The sequence below is a fragment of the Podarcis pityusensis genome, assembly GCF_964106645.2.
Source record: "Podarcis pityusensis genome assembly, chromosome: 11".
In the NCBI taxonomy this organism is placed as follows: domain Eukaryota; kingdom Metazoa; phylum Chordata; class Lepidosauria; order Squamata; family Lacertidae; genus Podarcis; species Podarcis pityusensis.
In genome coordinates, this window is record NC_138036.1 from 51,456,484 (window position 1) to 51,483,290 (window position 26,807).

Genomic DNA, 26,807 nt, shown 5'->3' on the forward strand with positions numbered 1-26,807 from the left:
GCCAAGTTTGCCTATGCCTGAGTTAAAATAACACTATCTATGCAGCAGAAGGGGTGTTTCAGCAAGCTTGAGGGAACCAAAAGGTTTACAAAAGTCCAAAAAAAGAAAGAAAATAAAGACCAGGGGAGCTGCAAAACTCTAAGAGAGGATATAAATAGCTCAGTAAAGACTGGTTATGTTTGATAGGCATAGAATGCTGATTGGGCATTAGGGGAAGAGAAAACAAGAGGAAAGGAAAATGGAAAGCAGTGTTCCATATATCTTTGGACAAGTAATAAAGGTAAAGTTAAAGGATCCATGGACAGTTAAGTCCAGTTAAATTCGACTATGGGGTGCAGCGCTCATCTCGCTTTCAGGCTGAAGGAGCTGGCATTTGTCCACAGACAGCTTTCTGGGTCATGTGGCCAGCAGGACTAAACCACTTTTGGCACAACAGAACACCTTGATGGAAACCAGAGCTCACGGAAACGCCGTTTACCTTCCTGCCTATTTATCTACTTGTACTGGTGTGCTTTTGAACTGCTAGGTTGGCGGGAGCTGGGACAGAGCAACGGGAGCTCACCCCCTCGCAGAGATTCAAACTGCTGACTTTCTGATGAGCAAGTCCAAGAGGCTCAGTGGTTTAGACCACAGTGCCACCCGTGTCCCGAATAAACAAGCACACAATCACTGATAGGTCCAACTGCCATTGTGAGGCTCAAAGCAATGAAAATGATGCCTCCCCAGCTGCTGCCATTGGCTGTGGGTTTCTTGTGATGTCACAAAAGCACCTATTTATCTACTTGTACTGTGTGCTTTTGAACTGCTAGGTTGGCAGGAGCTGGGACAGAGCAACAGGAGCTCACCCCGTCACAGGGATTCAAACCACTGACCTTCTCCTTGGCAAGCCCAAGAGGCTCAGGGATTTAGACCACAGCGCCACCTGCATTCTACTAATCTGGGAGTATTGTTTTTGGTCAGCTGAAGGGCAAATCAGCAAACCCCTGAAAATGGAAGCAATGGTAAAGTAACACAAGCCCCAAATACACACAGTCACAACACTTCACGGACAATGTCCCTCATTTTTGCTCACCACCATGAGAGTTCGGCTGCTCTCTGCCAAGCCGAGTGAGCCTCACTCTTCTCCCAAACCTGGAGCTGCAGGGTGAGGCAGTCATAATCCCTGCGGTTTTGTGGCAATCTTCACTCACTTCCCGTCTTACAGGCTGGGAAGAAGATAGTGGTGGTGGTTTGGTTGCCGCATTGCCAGTGCTTTTGCCACATCCCATCAACACATGGCCAAACAGAGAAGCCTCTGGAGCTAGAAAGGGTGGTAGGGGGTTACTGGTTTTGGTGCAATGGAACACCGTGATGGAAGCCAGAGTGCACGGAAACGTGTTTATAGACAAGTATCAATAAATATAAGGGACGCGGGTGGCGCTGTGGGTTAAACCATAGAGCCTAGGTCTTGCCGATCAGAAGGTCAGCGGTTCGAATCCCCGCGACGGGGTGAGCTCCTGTTGCTCGGTCCCTGCTCCTGCCAACCTAGCAGTACAAAAGCACGTCAAAGTGCAAGTAGATAAATAGGTACCGCTCCAGCGGGAAAGTAAATGGCGTTTCCTTGTGCTGCTCTGGTTCGCCAGAAGTGGCTTAGTCATGCTGGCCACATGACCTGGAAGCTGTACGCCGGCTCCCTCGACCAATAAAGCGAGATGAGCGCTGCAACCCCAGAGTCGGCCACGACTGGACGTTTAGATATCAATAAATATAGTAGGAAGGAAGGAAGGAAGGAAGGAAGGAAGGAAGGAAGGAAGGAAGAATTCTGAAAGCTAGAATTCTGAACAGGAGTGCTCTGCTCAGCAATGCTTTGTCTTGTTTATTCCAGTGAATGTTTATAATCCCTTCTGGTCTTTTTCAATGAAGTATTGATTTGACTTTATTTGAATTATCTTTTGACTTAAAAAAACAACACACAATGCATCTTTCAGTTTAGATCCCCCCCCCCCAAGCTGTATGGTGGAACCTCTACCTGCGACCATAATCCATTCCAGAGGTCTGTCCGGAGGTCAAAATGGGTCGCTGGGAGAGGTACAATTGTGCGCAGGCACAGGCAGCAATTGTCCACTTCTGCGCATGTGCGAACGGCGATCGCCTCTGCTGCACATGCGCGAATGATGGCAAACCCACCAGTTACTTCCGGGTTTGCCGCGGACGTTAGGTGAAATGGACACAAGTGGAGGTGGACATAAGAAGAGATTTGACTGTATCCTCATGTCACACCATGATATTCCTAGGGCCTCCCCCCAGTTGCCTCTACTATGGTATTCATTACAGTTGCCAATAGAAATGAGCTTAAAGCTGATCCATAGTTTAATCTACTCTCATAAGGAATCAACGTCTGCAGCCACATCTGCTTTTCACTACTGTATTGCTATCCTCGCACATGTCTACAATAGACTGATTTTATGTCTCCAGCAGACTCTGTGGCCAGAGGCACCATTATTTCAATAATACAAGAACACTGCCTTACCTCTTTTGCCAGTAGTTAATTGCATTTCTTTTTGGAAGGATTTGTTGTTCTCGGGTAGCTTAAAAGGATGCTAAAAGTAGCTCAACTTTGGGGAAGTAGAAGATATGAATGTACTGGCCTATGCAGGGGTAGACAACATGTGGCTCTCCAGATGTTGGACTCCAAATCCCATCAACATGTCCAGTAATGATGAGAGATGTAAGTGCAACAACATCTGAGAGAACCATGTTGGCTCCCCCCATACCGATTCACTTTGGATCTGAAAATTGTAAAGATTCTATTCTATTCTATTCTAGCCATTGACGGTTTCCAATGTGTAATTGTTTTAATTAGCCATTTTATTGCAGTATACTGTATGCTGTGAAACAGTATGATGACCATTATTTGCAAACTTCTGCAAAAGCAAAAAATTGTCCAGTAGCACCTTAGAGACCAACTAAGTTTGTTCTGGGTATAAGCTTTTGTGTGCATGCACACTTCGATGCAGGTGGTGCTGTGGTCTAAAACACAGAGCCTAGGGCTTGCTGATAAGAAGGTCAGCAGTTTGAATCCCTGCGACGGGGTGAGCTCCCGTTGCTCGGTCCCTGCTCCTGCCAACCTAGCAGTTCGAAAGCACATCAAAAGTAGATAAATAGGTACCGCTCCGGCGGGAAGGTAAACGGCGTTTCCGTGCGCTGCTCTGGTTCGCCAGAAGCGGCTTAGTCATGCTGGCCACATGACCCGGAAGCTGTACGCCGGCTCCCTCGGCCAATAAAGCGAGATGAGCACCACAACCCCAGAGTCGTTCGCGACTGGACTTAACGGTCAGGGGTCCCTTTACCTTTAAGGTGCTACTGGACAATTTTTTTATTTATTTCGACTGTGTCAGACCAACATGGCTGCCCACCTGAATCTAGAATTTTGCAAAAGCAGTATCAGTCCACAATTGGCAACTTGGCCACTGCAGATTGAGAGGCCTGCAAAGAAAGAAACACCAAACTAAAGGAGAAGTACAACAGAGGCAAGGTTTAAGTGAACTGAATTTCAGATAGTAATGGCTTTTCTTCAATATATAGCAACCTTAATGCCGGTTAATGTGTGGTCAGCTTCTATGTTCTAAAGCAGCTTTCCCCAAACTTGGGTGTCCAGATGTTGTTCGACTATATTCCCCATCACCCCTAACCCCCAACCATGCTGGCTGAGTGTGATGGGGGGGGAGCGTTTGCCCTGCACTTCAAGTCTTCTATGTACTTCGCATCATGTCTGGCTAGCGCACACCTTTTCCAATGTTTCCTGTTCCATCCTGTCCAAAAAATGACTGACACCACTACAGCCCACTCACGACTGTTTCAGGAGACTTGTTCTTTCCAGAACAGAGGTGAAATCCACACAATTTGCCTTCCTTATTCTCTCTGGCATCGGTTGTTCCTGCAACCTCCGTACTATCAGGCAAGAGCAGTCGATGCAAATAATATTTGGTGTGATTTTGGGGTGTAGGCAGCAAGAAGCAGCCTGCTTGCATTGCAAGGTGCTTGGGGCAGAAAGGGGGTTAGGAAGAGATGCTGCAGCAATGTTTCTCCATAGAGTTTGTCCAAACTGGGGGCCCCTAAGAAGTCGGACGAGAGATGAAGAACAAGAGCAGCTTTTATCTGCCTGCAGTGATAAGGAATAGACATAAAAGAAGCAGAAAAATCCCTGCAGAGAAGCACCAGTTACTTATATTACACATAATATATACCAGCATCTGTCGTACTTCAGTTCTGAGTAAAATAAGCCTTCTTTATAGCATGATTTTATGTTCTCAATGTAGATTAGGCTATGTGCCTACCTATTCTCTTGCTACTGAAGACAATATAGTTATTATGTTTATATGCCCTCTGGCTCAATCACATGACAGCCTGTGTATAATAGATATCTTAGGCAGTTAACATGCACCGGGGTTCTGTCTGCATTTATTCTTGCATTTAGCTTGTTTGATTTGTAAAGAAAGGCTCCTTTGTTCTACAGGTATCTTTCAAACCTTTGTCTGGGTGGTGTTAGTATGCTACAAGCCTAATTTCACTAACCCATGAATCTAATGGCACAGAGGAAATTATCTCTAGTAAATCTTCAAATATTGCTTTGACGTGGAATCTACAGATTTGAGTTTTAGTTAATGAGTGAAACAAAATCTCAGGGTCACTTAAAAAATCAGCAGCACGTTTTATTCATTAGTCACTAATTCATTAATTGGGCATCGCCTTTCCTAAATGCATTTATTGGTTCTAATGAATTGAGTAATGGTGCTGTTGAATGATGGCTTAGGGATAGGTGCTGTTGATTTTAAGGACCATCACTCTCTCTGTGTTTTTGCCTACTCACGAGGAGAGCAATTTCACTGCTGTAACTGACCAACACCAGGATATATGCTATCCACACACAAAAAACGGGTGAATGACTACTGCTAATTATGTAATTAGCACTGTCTCTGTACTTTCTGCATTTTGTTTCCATCTAACCTCCCCCAGGCATGTAATCCAGGATAATGCTTCATTCATCTGATGAAGTGGCCTGTAGTCCTCAAAGCTTTGCCATAATAAATTTAAGGCACCACAAGACTTATTATTGTTTTTGTGCCAGGAGTCCTCTGGAAGATAAAATATAATTTTTCTTTAATAGGTGCCATATTTCAAAAATAATTGCCCAAAAGACACACCTTTTGAACTAACTGCTGCCTTTTATTTTGTTGAGTATTGCTTGTATGACTTGTTTCCAAGAACATCATCTTCCGCCTGGCCAGTGGGACTTCCTTTCCCATTGCCTCCACGCCTGATCTGCTCCAGAGGGTTGGGAGAACTGCCAGCACAGATTTTTTTCCCTATACTTCTATACCAAATCTCTTAAGGAGTGTACATTATACATGGATGAGGGCATGGGAAGAAGAAGATGCATTGTACAGGCAGAAGTCCTTGTGCTAAGTGGACAAGTTTGTTGGATGCATCCATATGACTTTTCTTTGGTTAAGGAAACATACATATTTTAAAGCTTTACTTTTATGTCCCGTTTTACATAGCAGAGAGCTTTGGTAATGGAGGGTCAAAAATCTAGATTATTGGCCTGGTTTGCAGGCAAATAAGGGACGCAGGTGGCACTGCGTGTTAAACCACAGAGCCTAGGACTTGCCGATCAGAAGGTCGGCGGTTCGAATCCCCGTGACGGGGTGAGCTCCCATTGCTCGGTCCCTGCTCCTGCCAACCTAGCAGTTCGAACGCTCGTCAAAGTGCAAGTAGATAAATAGGTACCACTCCGGTGGGAAGGTAAACGGCGTTTCTGTGCACTGCTCTGGTTCGCCAGAAGCGTCTTAGTCATGCTGGCCACATGACCTGGAAGCTGTACGCTGGCTCCCTCGGCCAATAAAGCGAGATGAGTGCCACAACCCCAGAGTCGGTCACGACTGGACCTAATGGTCAGGGGTCCCTTTACCTTTACCTTTGCAGGCAAATCATACTGGATCGCCAGGAACAGGTGTTTGGCTTGTTTGCTCCTTCTTGCTCCCCTTACACACTCAAATATTTGGAGCTTCCAGTTTTTACTTGATTTACTTTCTGTGCTTAGTAACAGTGTTCAAACTGGGCAAACCATGGTTAGCCCCCAAACCATGGTTTGCCTTCAAAGCAGAATCCTTCGTACCCTGCAGTGTTCAGAACTCCCATTGTTCTAGATGCATTTTGCAACAGGGAATTTTATTGGTGTGAGCAGTTTCTGAGCTTTGGCTGCAGTACGGCGCCTAAGATTTCAGATTAACAATACAGTGTGGAGGGAAAGGAGAGACCCGCTGAAGAATATTAGGGGGGTGGGCAGGAGAAGGACTAGACCATGTGAAAAATGAACATAATATTTTAGCTGCAGTTCATTCATTTTCAGTTTTGTATTCTCGTTATAAGAAAGCACGCCGAGACTGTACGTTGTTGCACCCATAACCTCGGTTTAAGGTGCCATTTAGCTCCTAGCGTTCACATCTCAGTTTCTAACACTGTGACGGGGGCTGGTGATCACATGCTTGATTGCTATTCCATGTTTAAAAAGAGAACCCCAGATCTCCACTTTAGGGAGAAGTTCTGGTTTGAACTCTGCCTGTTAGCTTTCCATAGACAGCTATTTACAGGGAAGCTTTCAAACATGCGTGCTGAAGTGGTCCTGGGAGTACATTAAGTTTATACTTTCAAAATGATATAATGTGTGAAGCACCCCCCGCAGTGTCTATTCAAAGTTGGTCTGTGCTGCTGCAGTTACTGATAAGGGTAGTTTCACAAATGGATCCCCCCCCCCTGGATTTCCCATATCCTGTAACATGAATGTAAAGCTTGAATTAGCCTCAGTTTTGACTTTCAAACGTCTCTCTTTGCCTGGGTTAAGAACATATAATATATCAGGCTGGGAGGAAACATATTTAAGGCTAAAAGGCACTGATAGCATCCTTTAGAGCTGTATTTCTGGGTAATTGTATTCTGCTCTTCCTTTAAATTAAGAGGATAAGATTAATGCCCATAAACTTCCATGAAGGAAAGGTGGTATCTACATGTACATTGGAGACATTTCAGCTTTACTCAAGCCCAGCCTTCCCCAAACTGGTGTTCTGGAGATGCTGTTGGACTACCTGCTCCCATCATCCCTACCGCTTGGTCATGCTGGCTGGGGCTGATGGGAGTTGTAGTCTCGATTAGCTGGAGGGTGCTAGATTGGAAATGGCTGTTCCAGCCTCATTGAGGCATTCTGTCCACATGGGACGCGGGTGGCACTGTGGTCTAAAACACTCCCAGTCACCATCTAGCTGCCACATTCTGGATTAGTTGTAGTTTCTGGGTCACCTTCAAAGGTAGCCCCACATAGAGTGCATTGCAGTAGTCCAAGTGGGAGATAACCAGAGCATGCAACACTGGCGAGACAGTCCGTGGGCAGGTAGGGTCTCAGTCTGCGTACCAGATGGTACCTCGCTTCATTTAAAGATTTTCAGAGACTTTGGGACTAAAGATTTCATTTTGCACTTGTTATGGTTTGAAGGAATCCTATAAAGATTGTCTATTGCGTATGTACATGGTCATCATGTTGCGTAGACATTGCTGCGTACCAGATGGAGCTGCCCTGGACACAGAATCAACCTGCGCCTTCATGGACAGCTGTGAGTCCAAAATGACTCCCAGGCTGCACATCTGGTCCTTCAGGGGGCACAGTTACCCCATTCAGGACCAGGGAGTCCCCCACACCCACCCGCCCCCTGTCCCCCAAAAAGAGTACTTCTGTCTTATCAGGATTCAGCCTCAGTCTGTTAGCTGCCATCCATCCTCCAGCTGCCTCCAGACACTCACACAGGACCTTCACCGCCTTCACTGGTTCTGATTTAAAAGAGAGGTAGAGCTGGGTATCATCCGCCTACTGATGAACACCCAGCCCAAACCCCCTGATGATCTCTCCCAGCGGCGTCATGTAGATGTTACTGAACAAAAAGCACTCGTTTGAATTCTTGTCATTACCGAGACAAAATTAAAATGATCTTCTAGGTGGCCCCTTAAGCCATGTTTTGGCTCCAAAGATGTGAAAGGTCTAGATTTCATTTCATGTTTAACCTCAGTCAAATTGGCAATCTCTGGTTTGAAACTGAGTCACTACCGTGTGGTTAAGTGAAAAGTACATGAACTCTTTGTGAACTGGGAATGAGGCTGTTCCTGTTTTGTTACATCGGTTCCCCTTTCTGTTTAGTGCCACACTCTGTGATGACTTTAGTTATTGTAAAGTGTATTGAATACCAGTCAGGGAGAGGAGAAACTGCCCTAATTGGTGCTTCTGCTGAAGTTTTGTTGGGAAACAATAACTCCACGTGTGCAGAAAGGACTTCATTTTCAAAAAAAAAAATTCCATCCTACATAAATACATTATATTAAATTATAGATGTCTGTGCTCAACATTTCCTACATCCATTTTGTTGCTTGATCATTTTCTATGAACTTGGCTGACCTAAAGCTTGCAAATACCATTGTGCTGTTCTTGGCCATAATTGCAGCAATAATTACAACAATGCAGCTGCCTAATTGCCACAACAAACCGTACATTTATTGTAGCCCATCTTTGACCTTCTCTGCAAAGTTAACACATTCATTTTAAGAAATCAAGTTGGTGCAGGACTCTGACAGAAGCTGAAAGTCTTCATACTATCCCTCCTGGGCTGCATCTCTTTGGTGAGAAGGACAAATGTTGATACTCTGGCTTAAGAATAGGAGGCTGTCTGTCTGGCTTAGCCAAGCAATTGCTGACTAAAATAGCAGGGGAAATGCGGTAGTGACCAAATCAGGCATCCCCAACCTGCAGCCCTCCAGATGTTTTGGCCTACAACTCCCATGATCTCTAGCTAACAGGACCAGTGGTCAGGGATGATGGGAATTGTAGTCCGAAACATCTGGAGGGCCAAAGGATTGAAGCTACAGGGAACCAGGCAGAGGGCCTTCTCAGTGGTGACACCCACCCTGTGGAATGCCCTCCCATCAGATGTCAAAGAAATAAACAACTACAGTGGTACCTCGGGTTAAGTACTTAATTTGTTCCGGAGGTCCGTACTTAACCTGAAACTGTTCTTAACCTGAAGCACCACTTTAGCTAATGGGGCCTCCTGCTGCCACTGCGCCGCCGGAGCACGATTCCTGTTCTCATCCTGAAGCAAAGTTCTTAAGCTGAAGCACTATTTCTGGGTTAGCAGAGTCTGTAACCTGAAGCGTATGTAACCTGAAGCGTATGTAACCCGCGGTACCACTGTATCTGACTTTCAGAAGACATCTGAAGGCAGCCCTGTTAAGGGAAGTTTTTAATGTTTGATGTTTTATTGTGTTTTTAATATTCTGTTGGGAGCCGCCCAGAGTGGCTGGGGAAACCCAGCCAAATGGGTGGGGTATTATTATTGTTATTGTTATTGTTATTATTGTTATTATTATCTTTCAGAGTCTTAGTAACTGGCCATCCCTAGCATTAAAAGGAATGGCTTTTTTCCTAGCAATGGTACTCTGGAGCAACTCCATTTAAGTTGGATACATTAAGCAGATTTTTAGCAGCCCAGACAGTAATTCAACATATGCATTAGGTTCTATAGAAGAAAAAAAGAATTTGGCATTAAATCCATAGGAGGGGGTGGGAGAGAAGGACGTTTAAGCCCTGATTTCATTCTGTTTATCTAAGCCATAGTTCAGAATTATGCCATATTTTAATTAAATCTTGGCAAGGCCTCTTTTGCTGTTCGCTTGCAGGAAATGAAGAATTGCAGGAGGAGGCAGGAGAAGAGAAACAACTGCTTGCCTAATTGCATTGCATGCCGTTAAATGCCAGCAATGTATTATGAGGTGTAACATGATACACATTGTGGTCTCAGTTGGACAGCCTTTTAATAGAATAACCTGCCACATCCCATTATCATTAGCATAGGATTTCTAAGATAATTCTTGTTTTCACTTTTAAAAGGTCCCCCCTTTCCTTCCTTGAATTAATATGTTCATTGATGCCTTTCTTGTTTCCAGAAACATTGTCTGGTGAAAACTTGAGGTGAGAGACCAGTATCTGGAGGAATGTAAAATGTCAGATTTAACATTTCTCTGCTGCTGTTGAAGGACATATTTCTTTAAAATTCATCAGGGACAGGCAGACATCTGCAGATGTACTTACAGGCTCCCCAATTTGTCTTTTGCAGGGAAGATTACCACGAAGATGGGTTTTGCCAGCCTTACAGGGGAATTGCTTGCGCTCGCATCATTGGAAATAGGACCATTTATGTGGATTCCCTCCAGATGCAAGGGGAAATCGAGAACCGAATCACTGGTAAGCCCGCATGCCTCATTCCTTGTCTGAAAACATTGTAATTCATGCAAAAGCCTGAAATCCAATTTTAACACTGTAATGAATGGAAATCAAACTGGGTACAGCTTTTTACAGCCTGCACCATAGGATGAATTGGGGCAATGTGTTTTCCCTATTACGCAGTAGCTTTTGCAGTCCTCCTAAGGTGGAATTTGAAGTGCAAGGAATCACTCTCAGGGCTTTAATATATGTCCGGGGAAGGGTTTCCTCCCTTCACTTTAGTTCCTGCTTCGGGGCAACAAGAGTACAACTCTAGCCTGAATGTAGAGCTGTCCACACAAAAAAGAAACCTCTTTTGGAAAAACCGGAGTAATTTCCCCCCCAGGGTTAAACTGTTTGTTTATGTTGGGAGGCAGTGATCCCAGGTCAAGAAGGGGATACTTCAATTTCCCTAAAGCGGACACCTTTGCCTACCTGCATGAATAATTGGATGCTATCTCATATAATGGCACCTTGATGAACATGATCTTGTACGCTTCTTATAGGGCACAGTGATTTGGAGTATCTGGATTAACTCTTGAGGTGGAATGATGTCTTGCGTGTTGCAGGGGGAGATTGATGAATTTCATGAGGTTTCTTTTCTGCTCACGTTGTGTTATTCCGTGGCAGGGCTGGTGCCAGACTTTAGCAAGAAGGGGACGACAGAGGACGAAATGGTTGGACAGTGTTCTCGAAGCTACGAACATGAGTTTGACCAAACTGTGGGAGGCAGTGGAAGACAGGAGTGCCTGGCGTGCTCTGGTCCATGGGGCCACAAAGAGTCGGACACGACTAAACAACTAAACAACAAAAACAAGCCATGGTACTGCGGAGGATCACACCCCTCCAAAAACAAACAAACCACAAGGCCTCTGCCCAGTGATTTTTGCCCACCATCATGCCCTGCAGGGCTCCTGGATGTCTCTTAGTGGTGGGCAGTGGTGGCACTTTTGTATTTTGAGTAGCCAAATAGCATAGTAGGGTAGCCATGGCAGATCACAGTTTAGTTCTGTTTCGTTGTTGTTGTTGTTTAGTCATGTCCGACTCTTCATGACCCCATGGACCAGAGCACGCCAGGCACTCCTGTCTTCCACTGCTTCCTGCAGTTTGGTCAAATTCATGTTAGTAGCTTTGAGAACACTGTCCAACCATCTCGTCCTCTTCTCCTTGTGCCCTCCATCTTTCCCAACATCAGGGTCTTTTCCAGGGAGTCTTCTCTTCTCATGAGGTGGCCAAAGTATTGGAGCCTCAGCTTCAGGATCTGTCCTTCCAGTGAGCACTCAGGGCTGATTTCCTTCAGAATGGATAGGTTTGATCTTCTTGCAGTCCATGGGACTCTCACGAGTCTCCTCCAGCACCATAATTCAAAAGCATCAGTTACGATACGATAATCTTTATTGTCATTGTCCCATACAGAACAACGAAATTGAAAAAATCTACATCAGACATTCAAAAACCAATAAGCTTGCTATCCCACCTATCCCAGCCTGGTTAATCCCCTAAAAACTCTAATACCCCATAATTAAATACAATATACTCCCATAGGGACTACCTTACACTGCGTTTAAAACCAAAATTGCATTTGGATAGAAACTGTTTCTCTGGCAGCTAATCCTAGTCTTTATAACCTTTTGGCGATCAGCCTGAAAGCAAGATGAGTGCTGCACCCCATAATCACCTTTGACTGGACTTAACCATTCAGGGGTCCTTTATCTTTACCTTTACCTAATAATTAATAATAATAATACAATGTTATTTAACCTCCCTGTGGCTAATTCAATGCTCTTGCAAAGCAGTTACATACCTGAGTAGTATTTGTAATCAAATACCTGTCATCACTGGGACTCACTATGCAACCTTTTGTTTTGTTTTTAACTATTTGTATATACCCTCTGTAGTCTACTGCAAAAAATAAAACGCTTGCTATGGTGGATCTCTTCTAGGAAGCACCTTTCCCAGCCTTATGTCCACCAGATGTTTGGGACTCAAAACTCAAAACTTCCATCTTCTCTGACCACGTGGCCGAGTCTGATGAAATTAGAATCTAAAACATCTGGAGGGCGTAGGTTGGGGAAGGCTGCCTGGGACTCTGTGATAGAACTCAGGTTTGGCATGTACCGAGTTCCAGGTCCAATTCCCAGCATCCCAAGCTAGAGCTGGAAAAATCTTCTGTCTGAAACCCGGGAGACGAAGTGCCAGTCAGCTCCTGTACTTCTGTGCTCCTATTCAGAGTTTTACGTAGGGTGTATATTTGCTTTTGTTTAATAAGTTTTCACAGCAAAGGCTCAGGCGCCTGTTGTACAGCAGTGATTATTCAGACAACTCTGCAGTTATATGCAAAGGCTCCAGTGATTCAGTGTGCATAGTTATCGGGGCTTGTAATAAGCCATAATCCAGAGAACCGTGCTCCTCCACATGTAGAAACAAGAACAGCTGTGCTCTGCAAAAAGGCATGAGCAAACTTGAACGCAGGAGATGCACACAGTAATCCAAATGGGCTGCTTACATGTGTCTATAAATGAGCTGCAGAAATAATCAAGGCTTTCTGGCTTTCTCCTTGGTCTTGCCATCGTAGCTTCCACAGGTGAAGAGGCAAACCAGGAGTTAAGCCAGGGAAAACTAGAATGAGCACTCCAGCTGCATAGCCTGATGGGACGTGGGTGACACTATGGTCTAAACCACTGAGTCTCTTGGGCTTGCCGATCGGAAGGTTGATGGTTTGAATCCCCATGATGAAGTGAGCTCCCATTGCTCTGTCCCAGTTCCTGCCAACCTAGCAGTTCAAAAGCACACCAGTGTGAGTAGATAAATAGGTACCTCTGGAGTGGGAAGGAAACGATGTTTCCGTGCGCTCTGGTTTCCGTCACGGTGTCCTGTTGTGCCAAAAGCTAGTGTTAGGTCCATCATGAGATGTCCACTAGCTTCCAACCACAGATACCAGCAGCCTTCAAGCAAGCAAACTTGCCTTATTATCGCTCCCTAGCATCCTACTGCCAGAGGATTGCCTCCTTCCATTCACCACTTTGCCTCCTCCAAGTGGAAGAAACTTGGGCAGTGCTGAATAGCACATCCATTGCCAGGTGTGTCCTGCTGGAAATAGAAAAGGGCTTTCCCCTTGGCCTGCCTGTATATCCACTCAGTTGCCAAGTGCTTTTGTGACATCACAAGAAACCCACAGCCAATGGCAGCAGCTGGGGAGGCATCATCTTCATTGCTTTGAGCCTCACAATGGCTGGTGGACCTATCAGTGATTGTGTGCTTGTTTATTTGGGACACAGATGGCACTGTGGACTAAACCACTGAGCCTCTTGGGCTTGCCGAGCAGAAGGTCGCCGGTTCGAATCCATGCGATGGGGTGAGCTCACGTTGCTCTGTCCCAGCTCCTGCCAACCTAGCAGTTCGAAAGCACACCAGTACAAGTAGATACATAGGTACCACTGCAGTGGGAAGGTAAACAGTGTTTCCATGCACTCTGGTTTACATCATGGTGTTCCATTGTGCCAGAAGCAGTTTAATCATTCTGGCCACATGACCCAGAAAGCTGTCTATGGACAAACGCTAGCTCCCTCGGCCTGAAAGCAAGATGAGCGCCACAACCCCATAGTCACCTTTGATTGGACTTAACCATCCAGGGGTCATTTAACTTTTACCTCATTACCTGATGGTCCCCTTGCACCCTTGGAAAACACTTTTGAAAGCATGGGATCCTGAAAGTGTGCACATTTGGGACACTTGTAATATTGAGACCGTTCTTTATTATGCCAGATATTTTGGGTCGATGAGTAGTTCACTGTAAAGTCTGTTAAATATAAAAGCATGAGAATCAAACTGAAGGTAGCAAATCTTAGAACGGGCGAACTAGAACAAAGATATTTTTGTTCTAGGAAAAATCAGTTTCCTGGCAGTTCTTTTTTTAAAAAAGGAAAAAAGAAAAGGAAGTCTACATTTGTAACTGTTACATTAGTTTTCACTTTAAGCCACTGAAGCATGTGGCTATGGGAATGGAAAATAGTGACATCTGCAGTCCAAACAGGAAAATTAATTTTAAAAGACTGCTTCAAGCTCTGTGGTAGTAAAACTCTTCAGTGTAAAGTGTGAAACATTTCTGAAATATCTCTCTTTTTTTGCAAAGAAAGAAAGAAAGGGGAGACACAGGCTGTGCTTTTGTCTTTTTTCTGTCTTTAAACTTCCTGTGTCCTTCTGCAGTTCAGAATAATAATAATAATAATAATAATAATAATAATAATAATAATAAATAATGCCCCATCCCCCTGAGGCCGTGTGGCATGGCTTCTTTCAGCCCAGCTGACTCATATATTTCATCTGTGCAATACGCCTCTTATTACTGCTTTTGGCATTGAAGAAAACTACCATGGGTTCCTGCACTTCTAAGAGGAGCCATGGGCAAATCTATTATTGGTGTTTAGGGAAGTCAGTATTGGAATAAGCTTCTTTGCAGTCCTGGAAGGGACTTGTGTGCATTGCCATATATTGCTAAAACTCCATCTTCATGCACCCAATTTCCCCGGGAGTGCTATATTCCGCTTCAATGTCTGTACTTTGTTTTGTCATCTAATAAAAAGAATTATTTGCTAGGCAATTGTTGGCAAAAAAATATCTTGTTTAATCTGCCCAGTGCATATACAGATCCAGATGTTTTGCAAACAAGTTCAGACATCGGCCAGTAGTGAGCAAGGAGATTCCATATCCAAGCATCTCTTACAGGAGATACAAAACATGAGAGAACTAGTTTGTATCGAGCTGTGAACCTTCTGAATCACTGGATCTAATTTTCTGACTTGTAACAGGGTGCACTGAATTATTCCTGGTCAGAGAATAGCACCGTGCATTTTTCTACAAGGACAGCTCTGAGTCTCAGTTGTGATATGCTCCTTTCAAGCATCCAGCCTCTCTCTACCCAAGACACTGGGGCCCATTGAAGACCAGCCTCCCATCGTACCCACCACAGCTGGTTCATTCTCTGGTGCTTTTCCTTGTACAGCTATGACTGCACTGTCCAGAAGGTTATAGAAATAACTGCATGGGATTATCTCTGTAACATTTCTCATTCATATGCCCCATCTGTTTAGCTCTCTAGACATCTTCCATTTCCACTGCACAAAATATTATTATTATTATTATTATTATTATCATCATTTATTGAATTTATATTCCGCCCTATATCCGGGGGTCTCAGGGCAGCTCACAGAATAAAATCAAAATATAAAACCACAAAATTAACAACAACAACAACAACTCAATAGCCCCCCCCCAAAAAAAAAACAGCATAGGATGTAAATCAGATCAACCAAAGGCCTGGTTAAAAGGGAACATTTTTGCCTGGTGCCTAAAGGTGTTTAATGAAGATGCCAGGCAAACTTCCCTGGGGAGAGCAATCCATAGATGGGGTGCCACTGCAGAGAAGGTCCCACTCTCGTGTTGCCACCCTCCGGACCTCTCATGGAGGAGGCACACAAAGGAGGGCCTCAGAAAGTGATCTCAGGGTTTGAGCAGGTTCATATGGAGAGAGGCAGTCCTTGAGGTGTTGCGGTTCTTACTTAGCAACTGGCAACTTCTATAGATTATCATAGGGTAAGTGTACAAATCTTTTCACTTTAACCAGCTTTAGGGATTTTTTTTTTGGTAAACTTGTCCTCAGTCCTGGAGGCGTAGAAAACTGTAAAATGTAAACTGATGAGCAGTATACGGATACGCGATTGTAGCAGGTGACCAAATTGTGGCTGCACTTTCAGAAATTGTTTGTTGACTGCATTATAAACTCACATTTGCATATGAGATCGCATGATGAAATAGGTGTGTTCAGGTATGACCTGAGACTGCCCACGTGTAGGCAGTTAAAGTCTCAATGCTTTTATTGACAGATTCTTTCTGTTGATTCCTGATGTGAACCATTTGTGTGTGTGTGTGTGTGTGTGTGTGTGTGTGTTTATTTTGCTGCTATTTTGTTAATGTTGTTAATATTGTTTTATAGATATGAATGCTGTCGTACTTTGTGAGTCCTATAATATGATTTTTGGTGATGTTAAGCTTATTTTTTAGTTGTTTTCTTAATAGTGCTACATAGATGGAAATTGTTTTACAGTATTTGGGATTGTTTTACTGATGATTTCTTAAGCATTCTATACAATTTATGCTGTATTCACGATGTTCCATTATGTTATTTTTATGTAAGGCACTTTGGGATTTATTTGAATAAAAAGCGGCAAAGAAATAGAATCAGGCAAGCAAGCAAGCAACTTTGATCCAGGGTTGCTAAAGAGGAAAATTCTCTGGCAGCAGTTATCCCAAATATGAAAATTCCTCAACTATTTTATGTTCCTTTCCAAGTATTCTTTTTGTAGTGGGCCCACGATCTTTACTTATCTTGGCCTTCTTCTTATCTGCATTCTTTCTAAAGGCCGGCTTGTTCAAGGATGCTTTGCCATTGTTTGAAGTCGTTTGGTATTCATTATAATCTTTAGTGCAGCTTACCAAAGTCATTAGCAAATATCAGGTTTCTTCTGGTGCACTCACACTTTTCACTTAACCTGGTCCTGACTGCTCTAAAGGGCCTAGCCCAAAATTCTGACTACAAGCTCCATGTGATACTCCAGTTTGGCAGTCTTGGGAATTGCTCTGTTCAGTTCCTCAGCTTCTTGAAAAAAATCTCTGCCCAACCAAGAAAATTAATCAGTACTATCTTTGCCACTGAGTTCAAGGGTTATTCTAAGAGTGTAGGAACACAATGTGGATAAGGCAATAGGATGATTAACGAGAGAGCTGCTAAGTAGACCAAACAGACTCACTATAAGCCCACCAATTACAAGAGAGAGAGAGAGAGAGAGAGAGAGAGAGATGTTGCTTCTGCTGCATCAATAGATAGTGTCTAGAGATCAAGTACAGTGGTACCTCAGGTTAAGTACTTACCGTATTTTTTGCTCTATAAGACTCACTTTTTCCCTCCTAAAAAGTAAGGGGAAATGTGTGTGCGTCTTATGGAGTGAATGCAGGCTGCGCAGCTATCCCAGAAGCCAGAACAGCAAGAGGGATTGCTGCTTTCGCTGCGCAGCAATCCCTCTTGCTGTTCTGGCTTCTGAGATTCAGAATATTTTTTTCCCATTTTCCTCCTCCAAAAACTAGGTGCGTCTTGTGGTCTGGTGCGTCTTATAGAGCGAAAAATACGGTAATTGGTTCTGGAGGTCCGTTCTTAACCTGAAGCGTTCTTAACCTGAAGCGCACTTTCCCATTGAAAGTAATGGAAAAGTGGATTGATCCGTTCCAGATGATGGAAAACACCCCCTAAAACAGCAACTTAACATGAATTTTACAGTCTAACAAGACCATTGATCCATAAAATGAAGGCAATAATCAATGTACTGTACTATAAAATAAATAAGACAGTATTGTAGATGTAAAATATAAATCTTATTTTTTTCTTACATGCACTGAAGCTTGTTTGGATTGCTTTTATCCATTTCTGCAGCCACACAGTCAACCAGTACCTGAACCCCAAACCCCACATGATCCCCAAAACAATGGCAGAGGGCAGAGCCCCCCAGAAGTCCCCCAAACGATGGAGCAAAGCGGAGGCAAAGGCACAGGGCAGACACACATAAACAAATCCCAAAATCCCTTGCAGAATCCCAAAAGTTTCCACTCCCCCCCTCCCACAGGGTAGATGGGCTTACCTGACTAGGTGCCACCAATCTGGCTACGGCTGGGGGTGGGACAAGGGTTGGTAAAGGGCTTTTTGGCCCAGGTTCACCTTTGTTTTCTTAACACTGCTTTTGGTCTTCATTAGGTAAGTGTTCTTTACCTAACTTTGGGGCTGGGATGCGACCTGCTGGGCATCCTGCGGATGTCGGGGCCTGGCTCCAGGCAGTTGCGATGACCTCAGAAAGCTCTCGCAGCTGGAGGCCAATCGCGAAGCCTCCATAGGCCCCGCAGATGTCTGGACTTGGCTCCGGCCAGCGGTGAGGCCTCCAAGAGCTCGGAACACTCACTTCCAGGTTAAAACTGTTGGTAACCCAGAAAAACATAACCAGATGTACCACTGTGATAGTACCACTCTATTCTGCCTTAGTCAGACCACAATTGGAATACTGTGTCCAATTCTGGGCACCACAATTTAAGAAGGATGTTGACAAGCTGGAACGTGTGCAGAGGAGGACAATCAAGATGATCAAGGGTCTGGAAGCTAAGCCTTACGAGGAGTGCTTGAAGAAGCTGGGGATGTTCAGCCTGGAAAAGAGGAAATATGATAGCCATCTTCAAATATCTTAAGGCTGACACATGGAGGAGGGAGCAAGCTTGTTTTCTCCTGCTCTGGAGTGTAGGACTCGAACCAACAGCTTCAAGTTGCAAGAAAGGAGATTCCGACTAAACATTTGGAAAAACATTCTGACAGTACGAGCTGTTCAGCAGTCAAGCAGACTCCCATGAGAGGTGGTGGACTCTCCTTCCTTGGGGGTTTTTAAACAGAGGTTGGATGGCCATCTGTCATGGATGCTTTAGCTGAGATTCCTGCATTGCAGGGGGCTGGATTAGATGACTCTTGTTGGCGTGCCTTCCAACTCTAAGATTCTATGATTTTATGAAAGTACCCAGGGGAGAGTTGGGATGCGAGTGGTGCTGTGGGTTAAACCACAGAGCCTAGGACTTGCTGATCAGAAGGTTGGCAGTTCGAATCCCCGCGACGGAGTGAGCTCCCGTTGCTCGGTCCCTGCTCCTGCCAACCTAGCAGTTTGAAAGCACGTCAAAGTCAAGTAGATAAATAGGTACCGCTCTGGCGGGAAGGTAAACGGCGTTTCCATGTGCTACTCTGGTTCGCCAGAAGTGGCTTAGTCATGCTGGCCACATGACCCAGAAGCTGTACACCGGCTCCCTCAGCCAATAAAGTGAGATGAGCACTGCAACCCCAGAGTCGGTCATGACTGGACCTAATGGTCAAGGGCCCCTTTACCTTTTTAAGGGAGAGTTAGTTTCCATTTTGTTCCATTTTGAGAGTGGGGCAGAAGGCTTTTTCCTGCTCCACAGCATAGCTGCCTGCCAGAGAGCTGCCTTCACATGCAGAGATGTGTTTGTAACAGTGTGTGAGCACCTATGTGTGTGTGTTCAGTAAGTACACACACGTGCTTGTATGTTCTTTTGTGTAAGATCTGATAACCAGTTTAAAATCGACAGTGTATTTGAAACAAGCATTTCTAGTCCTAGGCAATGTACACGCTGTAACTTTAGAACACACACTTTCCCTCAAAGACTTCTGGGCATTGTAGTTTCCCCCTCACAGAGTGTGACCATTCCCAGCAACCATTAACAAACTACAGTGCCCAGAATTCTTTGAGGAACAGAATATGCTTCAAATGTGCTTTATGGTTGTGGTGTGAGCCCAGCTTTTGAATAAAAGGCCAAACAAATGAACATGTTATGATGAACATGTAGTGTGAACTGTGCCAATGGGAAGGAACAGCCTACGCATTATGAAGGGCATGTGGCAATTTCTTGGGGCACTAAGTAATTTCATTATTCTGTCATTTCCTTGCTTGTCACAATTTGCATTGGCAGGACATGCAGATTTGTCATGAGCTGAAAGCTATAGACCATTTGGGAAAGTGGAAATCTACTTATATGTAGGTGGGACTTGTTTCATGTATCACACCTGTGATACGCCTTTTATTTCCCTAATTTTAAATACCGAAGAAAATTCAAGTGATAAATGTCAGCATTTAAGCAGCAGTTGCTGGAAAAGCCGGGAGAGGGGCAGTTTCAACTCTGTGATTGTGACATACGCATAGGCAAACTCGGGCCGTCCAGATGTTTTTGAGACTACAGTTCCCATCATCCCTTACCACTGGTCCTGTTAGCTAGGGATGATGGGGATTGTAGTTCCAAAACATCTGGAGGGCCAGCGTTTGTCTATGCCTGACATACAACCTATGACGAACAATGCAATTGAACTTTGCAATATTATTTTCTCCTTAGCTTGTGTATCAGCCAAAAATGTATTGTTACATTTCCATCCAGTGTTTTATTTTTCCAAATTGGACTGTGCGTGTTTCAGTTTCAGGAGTGGAAAAATGTATGTTATACATTGATCCAGCATAGTGATTTAAAAACAAAACAAAGCATGAGTTGAGGCAGACCTCACTAGGGCTTAGTCATGGGACTTGCTTCCCGTGCCGGGGCTCAGCAGTGAAACATGTGAGGCTATACTGTGGAACAACATGTCTTTGATCATGCTCATTGTGGGCTTTATCTTGTCACTCAGTGAGTACCGCTAACCCCAGCACATCTGGGATTTGATGGCAGAATACAGGGTGCGACGTCCAGACAGGTTTGAGCATCTCTGCTTGGAACCAGTAAGATAATGTGAAGCTTTCCTTTCACAATCCTGATCTGTCAAGAGCCTCATCAGATGGTCACTCATCAAAGGGAGAAAATGCGAAGATGCCTCAAAATGCAGAGGTGGCTGACCAGATACAGTGGAACCTAAGTTGTTGAACGTAATCTGTTCCAGAAGACTGGAACATATACTTCCGAAATGTTCAACAACCAAGGCACGAAGGACTGTCGGCAATTTCCATTGAGAAAAGTGGCAGTGGAAGCCATTCGACTCCCAAGCCGCATTTGAAAACAGAAGCAATTATTTCCAGGTTTTCAGCATTCAGGTTCCAAAACATTCGACTTCCGAGACGCTCAAAAACCGAGGTTCCACTGTACATCCCAAACATAGGGAAAAGGAAAAATTGCCAAGGGGTGGGTGGTCTGTTGGTGGGTGCTTTTTTAAGCGACTAACATTGTGAAACTCAGGGCGATCATATTATATACACCACAATATAGGTGCAATCAGACACACTCGGCCGTTGCAAAGGACTGTGTAACAACATGAACCAGATTATACTGCTTTGACCACCACCTCTCGCACCAAAGAACTCTGGGAATATTTGTGATTATGAAAGTTTTGAAAATTCTGCATCTGAGAGAGAAATCAGTCTGGAATTTGCAGCGCAGATGAGTCCTCTTGTACTCTGTGTATGTGATGTTGTCAAAATATCTACTTTGGTTACACACATGAGATGCCTGTGTATCTTTTTTATATATATATAAGATATTTATTAAGATTTTTTAAAATATTACAATAAAAATGAAAAAAAAAGACAAAAATACAAAATAAAAATAGTTAAAAACACACAGATTTTCCATTACTTATTTTCCTTTGACTTATTTCCCGGACCTCCTCGTACCTCCCTTTTTTGTATTCCACTTCAATCTGTTGGTTCAGCAAATCCTTTAAAAGTAATAATATTAAATTTTTACCTATTTATAACCCTTTTTTCATATTCCCTTAAAGCATTACAGCTGGAAACCACTTAATTACTATCCAACATCATTCTAACATTCATTAATTTTACAAGAAATTAGAAAAGAGATGCCTATGTATCTAGCATAGTATGTTCTCAGTTCTCTTATTAATGCTTTTAATTTGGTAGCCTACTTTGAAGTTGTTTCAGTTGTAGGAGATCAATCATAATGTGTTGTGTCTCATTTTCTGCCTGAACTAAGTCTTAATGTTTGCCTTGCCTTTCTTTCCAGCTGCATTTACCATGATTGGCACATCCACCCATTTATCGGATCAGTGCTCCCAGTTCGCCATACCGTCTTTCTGCCACTTTGTGTTTCCTCTCTGCGACGAGCGCGCTCGGACACCTAAGCCAAGGGAGCTCTGTCGGGATGAGTGTGAAGTTCTGGAGAATGACCTCTGTAGGCAGGAATACAACATTGCTAGATCTAATCCGCTCATTCTGATGCAACTCCAGCCACCCAAATGTGAAGACCTGCCACTGCCAGAAACCCTGGAGGCTGCCAACTGCATAAGGATCGGAATACCTGTAGATCGGCTCAACAGGTGTAAGTTATCTTTCTTGCTTTTTCTTTTGTGCAAATGTATCAAAATCAACAGGGACGCAGGTGGCGCTGTGGGTTAAACCACAGAGCCTAGGACTTGCCGATCAGAAGGTTGGCGGTTTGAATCCCCGTGATGGGGTGAGCTCTCGTTCTTCGGTCCCTGCTCCTGCCAACCTAGCAGTTTGAAAGCATGTCAAAGTGCAAGTAGATAAATAGGTACCACTCCAGCGGGAAGGTAAACGGTGTTTCTGTGCACTGCTCTGGTTCGCCAGAAGCGGCTTAGTCATGCTGGCCACATGACCCGGAAGCTGTACGCCAGCTCCCTCGGCCAAGAAAGCAAGATGAGCGCCGCAACCCCAGAGTCGGCCACAACTGGACCTAATGGTCAGGGGTCCCTTTACCTATCAAAATCAAATCATTGGCTCTATACATTTAAGCATTGGGTTTAAAAAGGATGAATAAGTTAATTAACATATTAAATTACTCATTATAGCCTGGGAAACTCAGTTGGTTAGAATGTGGTGCTGATGATGTCAAGGTTGCAGGTTTGATCCCCGTAAGGAACAGCTGCATATTCCTGCATTGCAGTGGGTTGGACTAGATGATCCTGATGGACAGTGTCTTGCAGTAAATAAACAGAAAGAGCACGCAGAGTCAAAGGTCCGAAAGAAAAACTTTTACTAAAAGGCAAAGGCTTGTTACAAAACTTCCGAAAAAGACTTCAGACACACGAGGTAAAAATGAAAGTGAGAGAGAGATGGAGAGCAGATCGCTGAGCACAGGAATTTATCTCTCCTGGCTCAGCATGACCTTGAGATACTCAAAGCAATGGAAAGAGAAGAAGGGAAGTCACTGGTATTTTAAGGTTGTTTAAATGAATATTCTAAAATGTAAAACAGAAAAATTAATAAAAATTATAGGAAAAAGAGAGAGGAAAAAGCTGTCAAGAGGTTTGAAACTAGGCCGAAGCTTGCATGAAAGTAGGCTATGTGGCGCTTGGGCCACCGCTTCCTCACTCTACCTTTAATGTGTCACAAGATACATGACATTGTTTAGACTTCTGGGCCAAGTACATTTTACTACTGTGCTACAAAGTATGGGTTGCATGTAATCATGTTGTCCCGTTAGTGCAAGGACTTCTGCAAGAAGAGCTTTCCTTTCCCTCTTGGATTCCCCACCCCATCCGCCATTTTGTTCTGGGAATTCTCAAATGCCTGGAAAAGATTGGTGAGGGCAGAGAAGGATGGGAGAGGAAGTCCCATTGTGCAGGCAGACATACTTGCACTAATGGGACAGTTTTGTTGGTCTCCTGTTTTTACATTTTAAATATTTTTCAGCTACTGGTGGTAGGATAATGTTGGCTGCCCCTCTTTTGCTTTTCAGGTCTAAATTAGCAAGTAAGCTTTGCTTAGGCTTTGAGAGCAAGCAGTTAGGCATCCAAAAACCAATGCACTGGATTGGGCACAGGAGGCAAGATGGATGGTGAAGTTTTCCCTGATGGAAAACATACCTAGATTTGGCATCCTGTCTTTCTGTTCTGATCTGAAAGGCTCTAACACCGACTGTAAAACAATAGAGGAATACAAGAGAAGAACTGCATTTCAATGCAGTGTTTTTGCAAGAGAAATCCTAAATCTCTCTTGCAAAATTAGCAAGGGTTGTTTCATTCCGTTGTAATGCTTTAAATGTGCATTCCTCTGCAAAGCAAAAGCGATGTGCTGAATTTCATGTTCTCTCTTTCTCGGCTGCTTGGGGCGTACTTGGAAGGGGAGTGAAGTGCGCTGGTGAGAAAGAGGAACAGCAGATGTCAAATCATTCCTCTCCAGCTCCTCTCTGTATGATGTAAAGGGTTGTTGCCAGAGGAATGTGGATTCTGCCCCAGGCACCTGAGATACTGCCAGACCTCCCTGTTAGAAAAGGCTGCCCTCCTGCATACTAACCTTTTCCAGCTTCATTGTTTTCAGTAAGATGCAATGTATACACAGTGCTATGGCACAACCTTTGTGCTGTTGTGAAGTGCTTGAGGTGTTAAGAATCCACAGCGGAATAAGTCTGCTGGAAAAGGGAAGCATTGACATCTCTGGAAAGGGAATTTCTCTACCCACAAAATGACACGCCTGAGGCAGCAGGCCAGTACAGATCACCTTGTGCAACTGGAGCAATTTTTAATGGGATACATAAATATTATGAAACTGGTACAGTTGTGTTTATGGAAGTGAAGCAAAACCAGATACAGGATAAAAATAAAGAACAGGGCTGAGGATTAGAAAGTTGCAGGGAAAGAACAAGGAAAAGAATTTTTTAAAAGGAGCAGAGGAGGCTAAGCAGGGGGTGGGGAACAGCAGTTTAAAGATGGGGTGCAAATTTTGGTGGGAGTTATGTGGTTCAGATATCGGTTTGTTGGCCTTCATGCCGTGACCTATTTGGTTTCTGAATTGCTGCTTTATTCATCTTTTTCTTCTTTGACGATCACTCGTAGCTGAGTAAGATTATCGTTCATAAACACAGTTTAAACAGTGAGTTCGTAAGTAACTGTGGAGGCCAGTTCTGGATCCACACGTCCTTCCACAGTGGGGACATAGGTTTCAGGGCAGAAGTTGATCATGGTGAGGGTTTGCCAAATGAGGCTTCCTCTTAGCATTTTTCTCCCTTTTGTCCTGAGTTTGAGCATCTTCAAAGCCCATGACACCTTTGGTAAAGGCCATTCTCCAATTGGAGCACTTGCAGGCCAGTGTTTTCTAGTTGTTGGTGTTTATACTACATTTTTAAAGATTTGCCTTGAGAGAGTCTTTAAACCTCTTTTGTTGACCACCAGCATTACATTTTCCATTTTTAAGTTCAGAATAGAGTAGTAGCTTTGGAAGATGATAATCAGGCATCCACACAACATAACCAGTCCAATGAAGTTGACGTTGAAAATCGTTGCTTCGGCACTGGCGATCTTTGCTTCTTCCAGTACACTGGCATTGGTTCGCCTGTCTCCCAAGTGATGTGTAAATTTTCTGGAGACACCACTGATGGAATCTTTCGAGGAGTTGGAGATGGCGTTTATAAGTGGTCCACGTTTCATATATTAATTTATTCATATAGCATAGTCTAGCTGATGGGAAAGTCATACATATTGGGTTATTCTTGTTTGTTATTGCAAGAGTAAGCCTTTTCAGTCATCTTTCACTTTTGGATCAGTTAGTTAATCTTAGGTGAAGCTTTTTCCATGAAAAAGAGGCTTAAGTCATGTTGAAGCAGATGAGTTTGCTAAAAAGTGATGATACATACATTTCTGCGCTGCACCACAGTGGGAGTTTGCCTTTTCCTGACATAGAGGTCAGCAAAACAACAGATTTACTAGACATAGGAAACTGTTTTGCAAGGGGAGGATTGCTTTGTGTTAATCATCTTCTGCCAAACTACTACTTGCAGATCACCAGTGTTACAATGGCTCTGGAGCAGATTATAGAGGCACCATCAGTGTCACAAAGTCAGGCCACCATTGCCAGTATTGGGACTCTCAGCATCCTCATCCCCATCACTTGTCAAGCACAGAGTTTCCAGAACTTGGAGGGGGACACGCATACTGTCGCAATCCTGGAAGCCAGATGGAAGGTCCCTGGTGTTTTACGCAAAACAAAAACGTACGCATGGAACTGTGTGAAGTACCTTCTTGTAGTATGTATTATTTTTCTTCCCTGCTTCTAGAGTGTTTGTAGAAAAAAATAGTTGTAAAGCAAATCAAAGGCCTTTTCGTTGCACCATTTCGTATTAATGCATTGTTTGTTTGTCAACATTGAAGCCAGGGGGATTTATGTGCATGTAATTTATGGCCTGTACTGCTGCTGTTCTTGGGTTTGAAGAAAGCAAGACTAATCTTTCAGGTTTGCAGTTTATCTAATGATCTTACCTATTATTGGGTGAACGTTTGTCAGGAGTCCTTGGTCAAGATTATGTAGATTGTACTTGTACTTGTACAGGGTGTGGGTGGTATTGTGGTCAAAACCACAGAGCCTCTTGGACTTGCCAATCATAAGGTTGGCAGTTCGAATCCCCATGACGGGGTGAGCTCCCATTGCTCTGTCCCAGCTTCTGCCAACCTAGCAGTTCGAAAGCACGCCAGTGCAGGTAGATACCGTATTTTTTGCTCCATAAGACGCACCTGACCATAAGATGCACCTAGTTTTTAGAGGGGTAATGCAAGGAAAAAATATTCTTTAAAGGGAGCGCTGAGCAGAGCCTGTACGCATCCCAGGCTCTGATCAGCGCTCCCTTTCACGAGCCGCGTGGAGCGTGTGTGCGGCGCTTGCAGGCTTTTCCCCAAGGAGGGAGAAGCCCCCAAGAGCCACACACATGCTCCGTGCGGCTATTTAAAGAGAGTGCAGCTCTTGCGGGCTTTTCCGGGAGGTGGGGGAAGGGACAGAGGGGCTAAGCCAGAAGCTAGAACAGCAAGAGGGAGCGCTGCGCTGCGATCCCTCTTGCTATTCTGGCTTCTGGGATAGCTGCGCAGCCTGCATTCGCTCTATAAGATGCACACACATTTCCCCTTACTTTTTAGGAGGGAAAAAGTGTGTCT

At 44.1% G+C, this 26,807-nt stretch overlaps 1 protein-coding gene and 2 long non-coding RNA genes across 4 annotated transcripts in view; 1 reads left to right on the top strand and 2 right to left on the bottom strand.

The window, feature by feature from the left end:
* Positions 1-26,807, top strand: part of ROR2 (receptor tyrosine kinase like orphan receptor 2) — a 154,848-nt gene that overhangs the window by 120,727 nt on the left and 7,314 nt on the right. For both annotated transcript variants that reach the window (XM_080972452.1, XM_080972453.1), the window contains 3 exons: positions 10,194-10,321; positions 21,932-22,246; positions 25,664-25,909. In XM_080972452.1, the coding sequence (XP_080828578.1) occupies positions 10,194-10,321; positions 21,932-22,246; positions 25,664-25,909 (689 nt within the window). The remainder of the gene's footprint in view (positions 1-10,193; positions 10,322-21,931; positions 22,247-25,663; positions 25,910-26,807) is intronic.
* LOC308458381 overlaps positions 3,009-26,807 on the bottom strand; it is a 146,787-nt gene continuing 122,988 nt past the window's right edge. The window contains exon 5 of the long non-coding RNA XR_013977317.1: positions 3,009-3,107. This is a non-coding gene — a long non-coding RNA (uncharacterized lncRNA). The remainder of the gene's footprint in view (positions 3,108-26,807) is intronic.
* LOC308458540 lies at positions 4,023-13,352 on the bottom strand. Its single transcript, XR_013977537.1, has 3 exons — positions 13,305-13,352; positions 13,157-13,212; positions 4,023-4,094 (listed from the first exon to the last, which is right to left on the bottom strand). It is a non-coding gene; the product is annotated as an uncharacterized lncRNA (long non-coding RNA).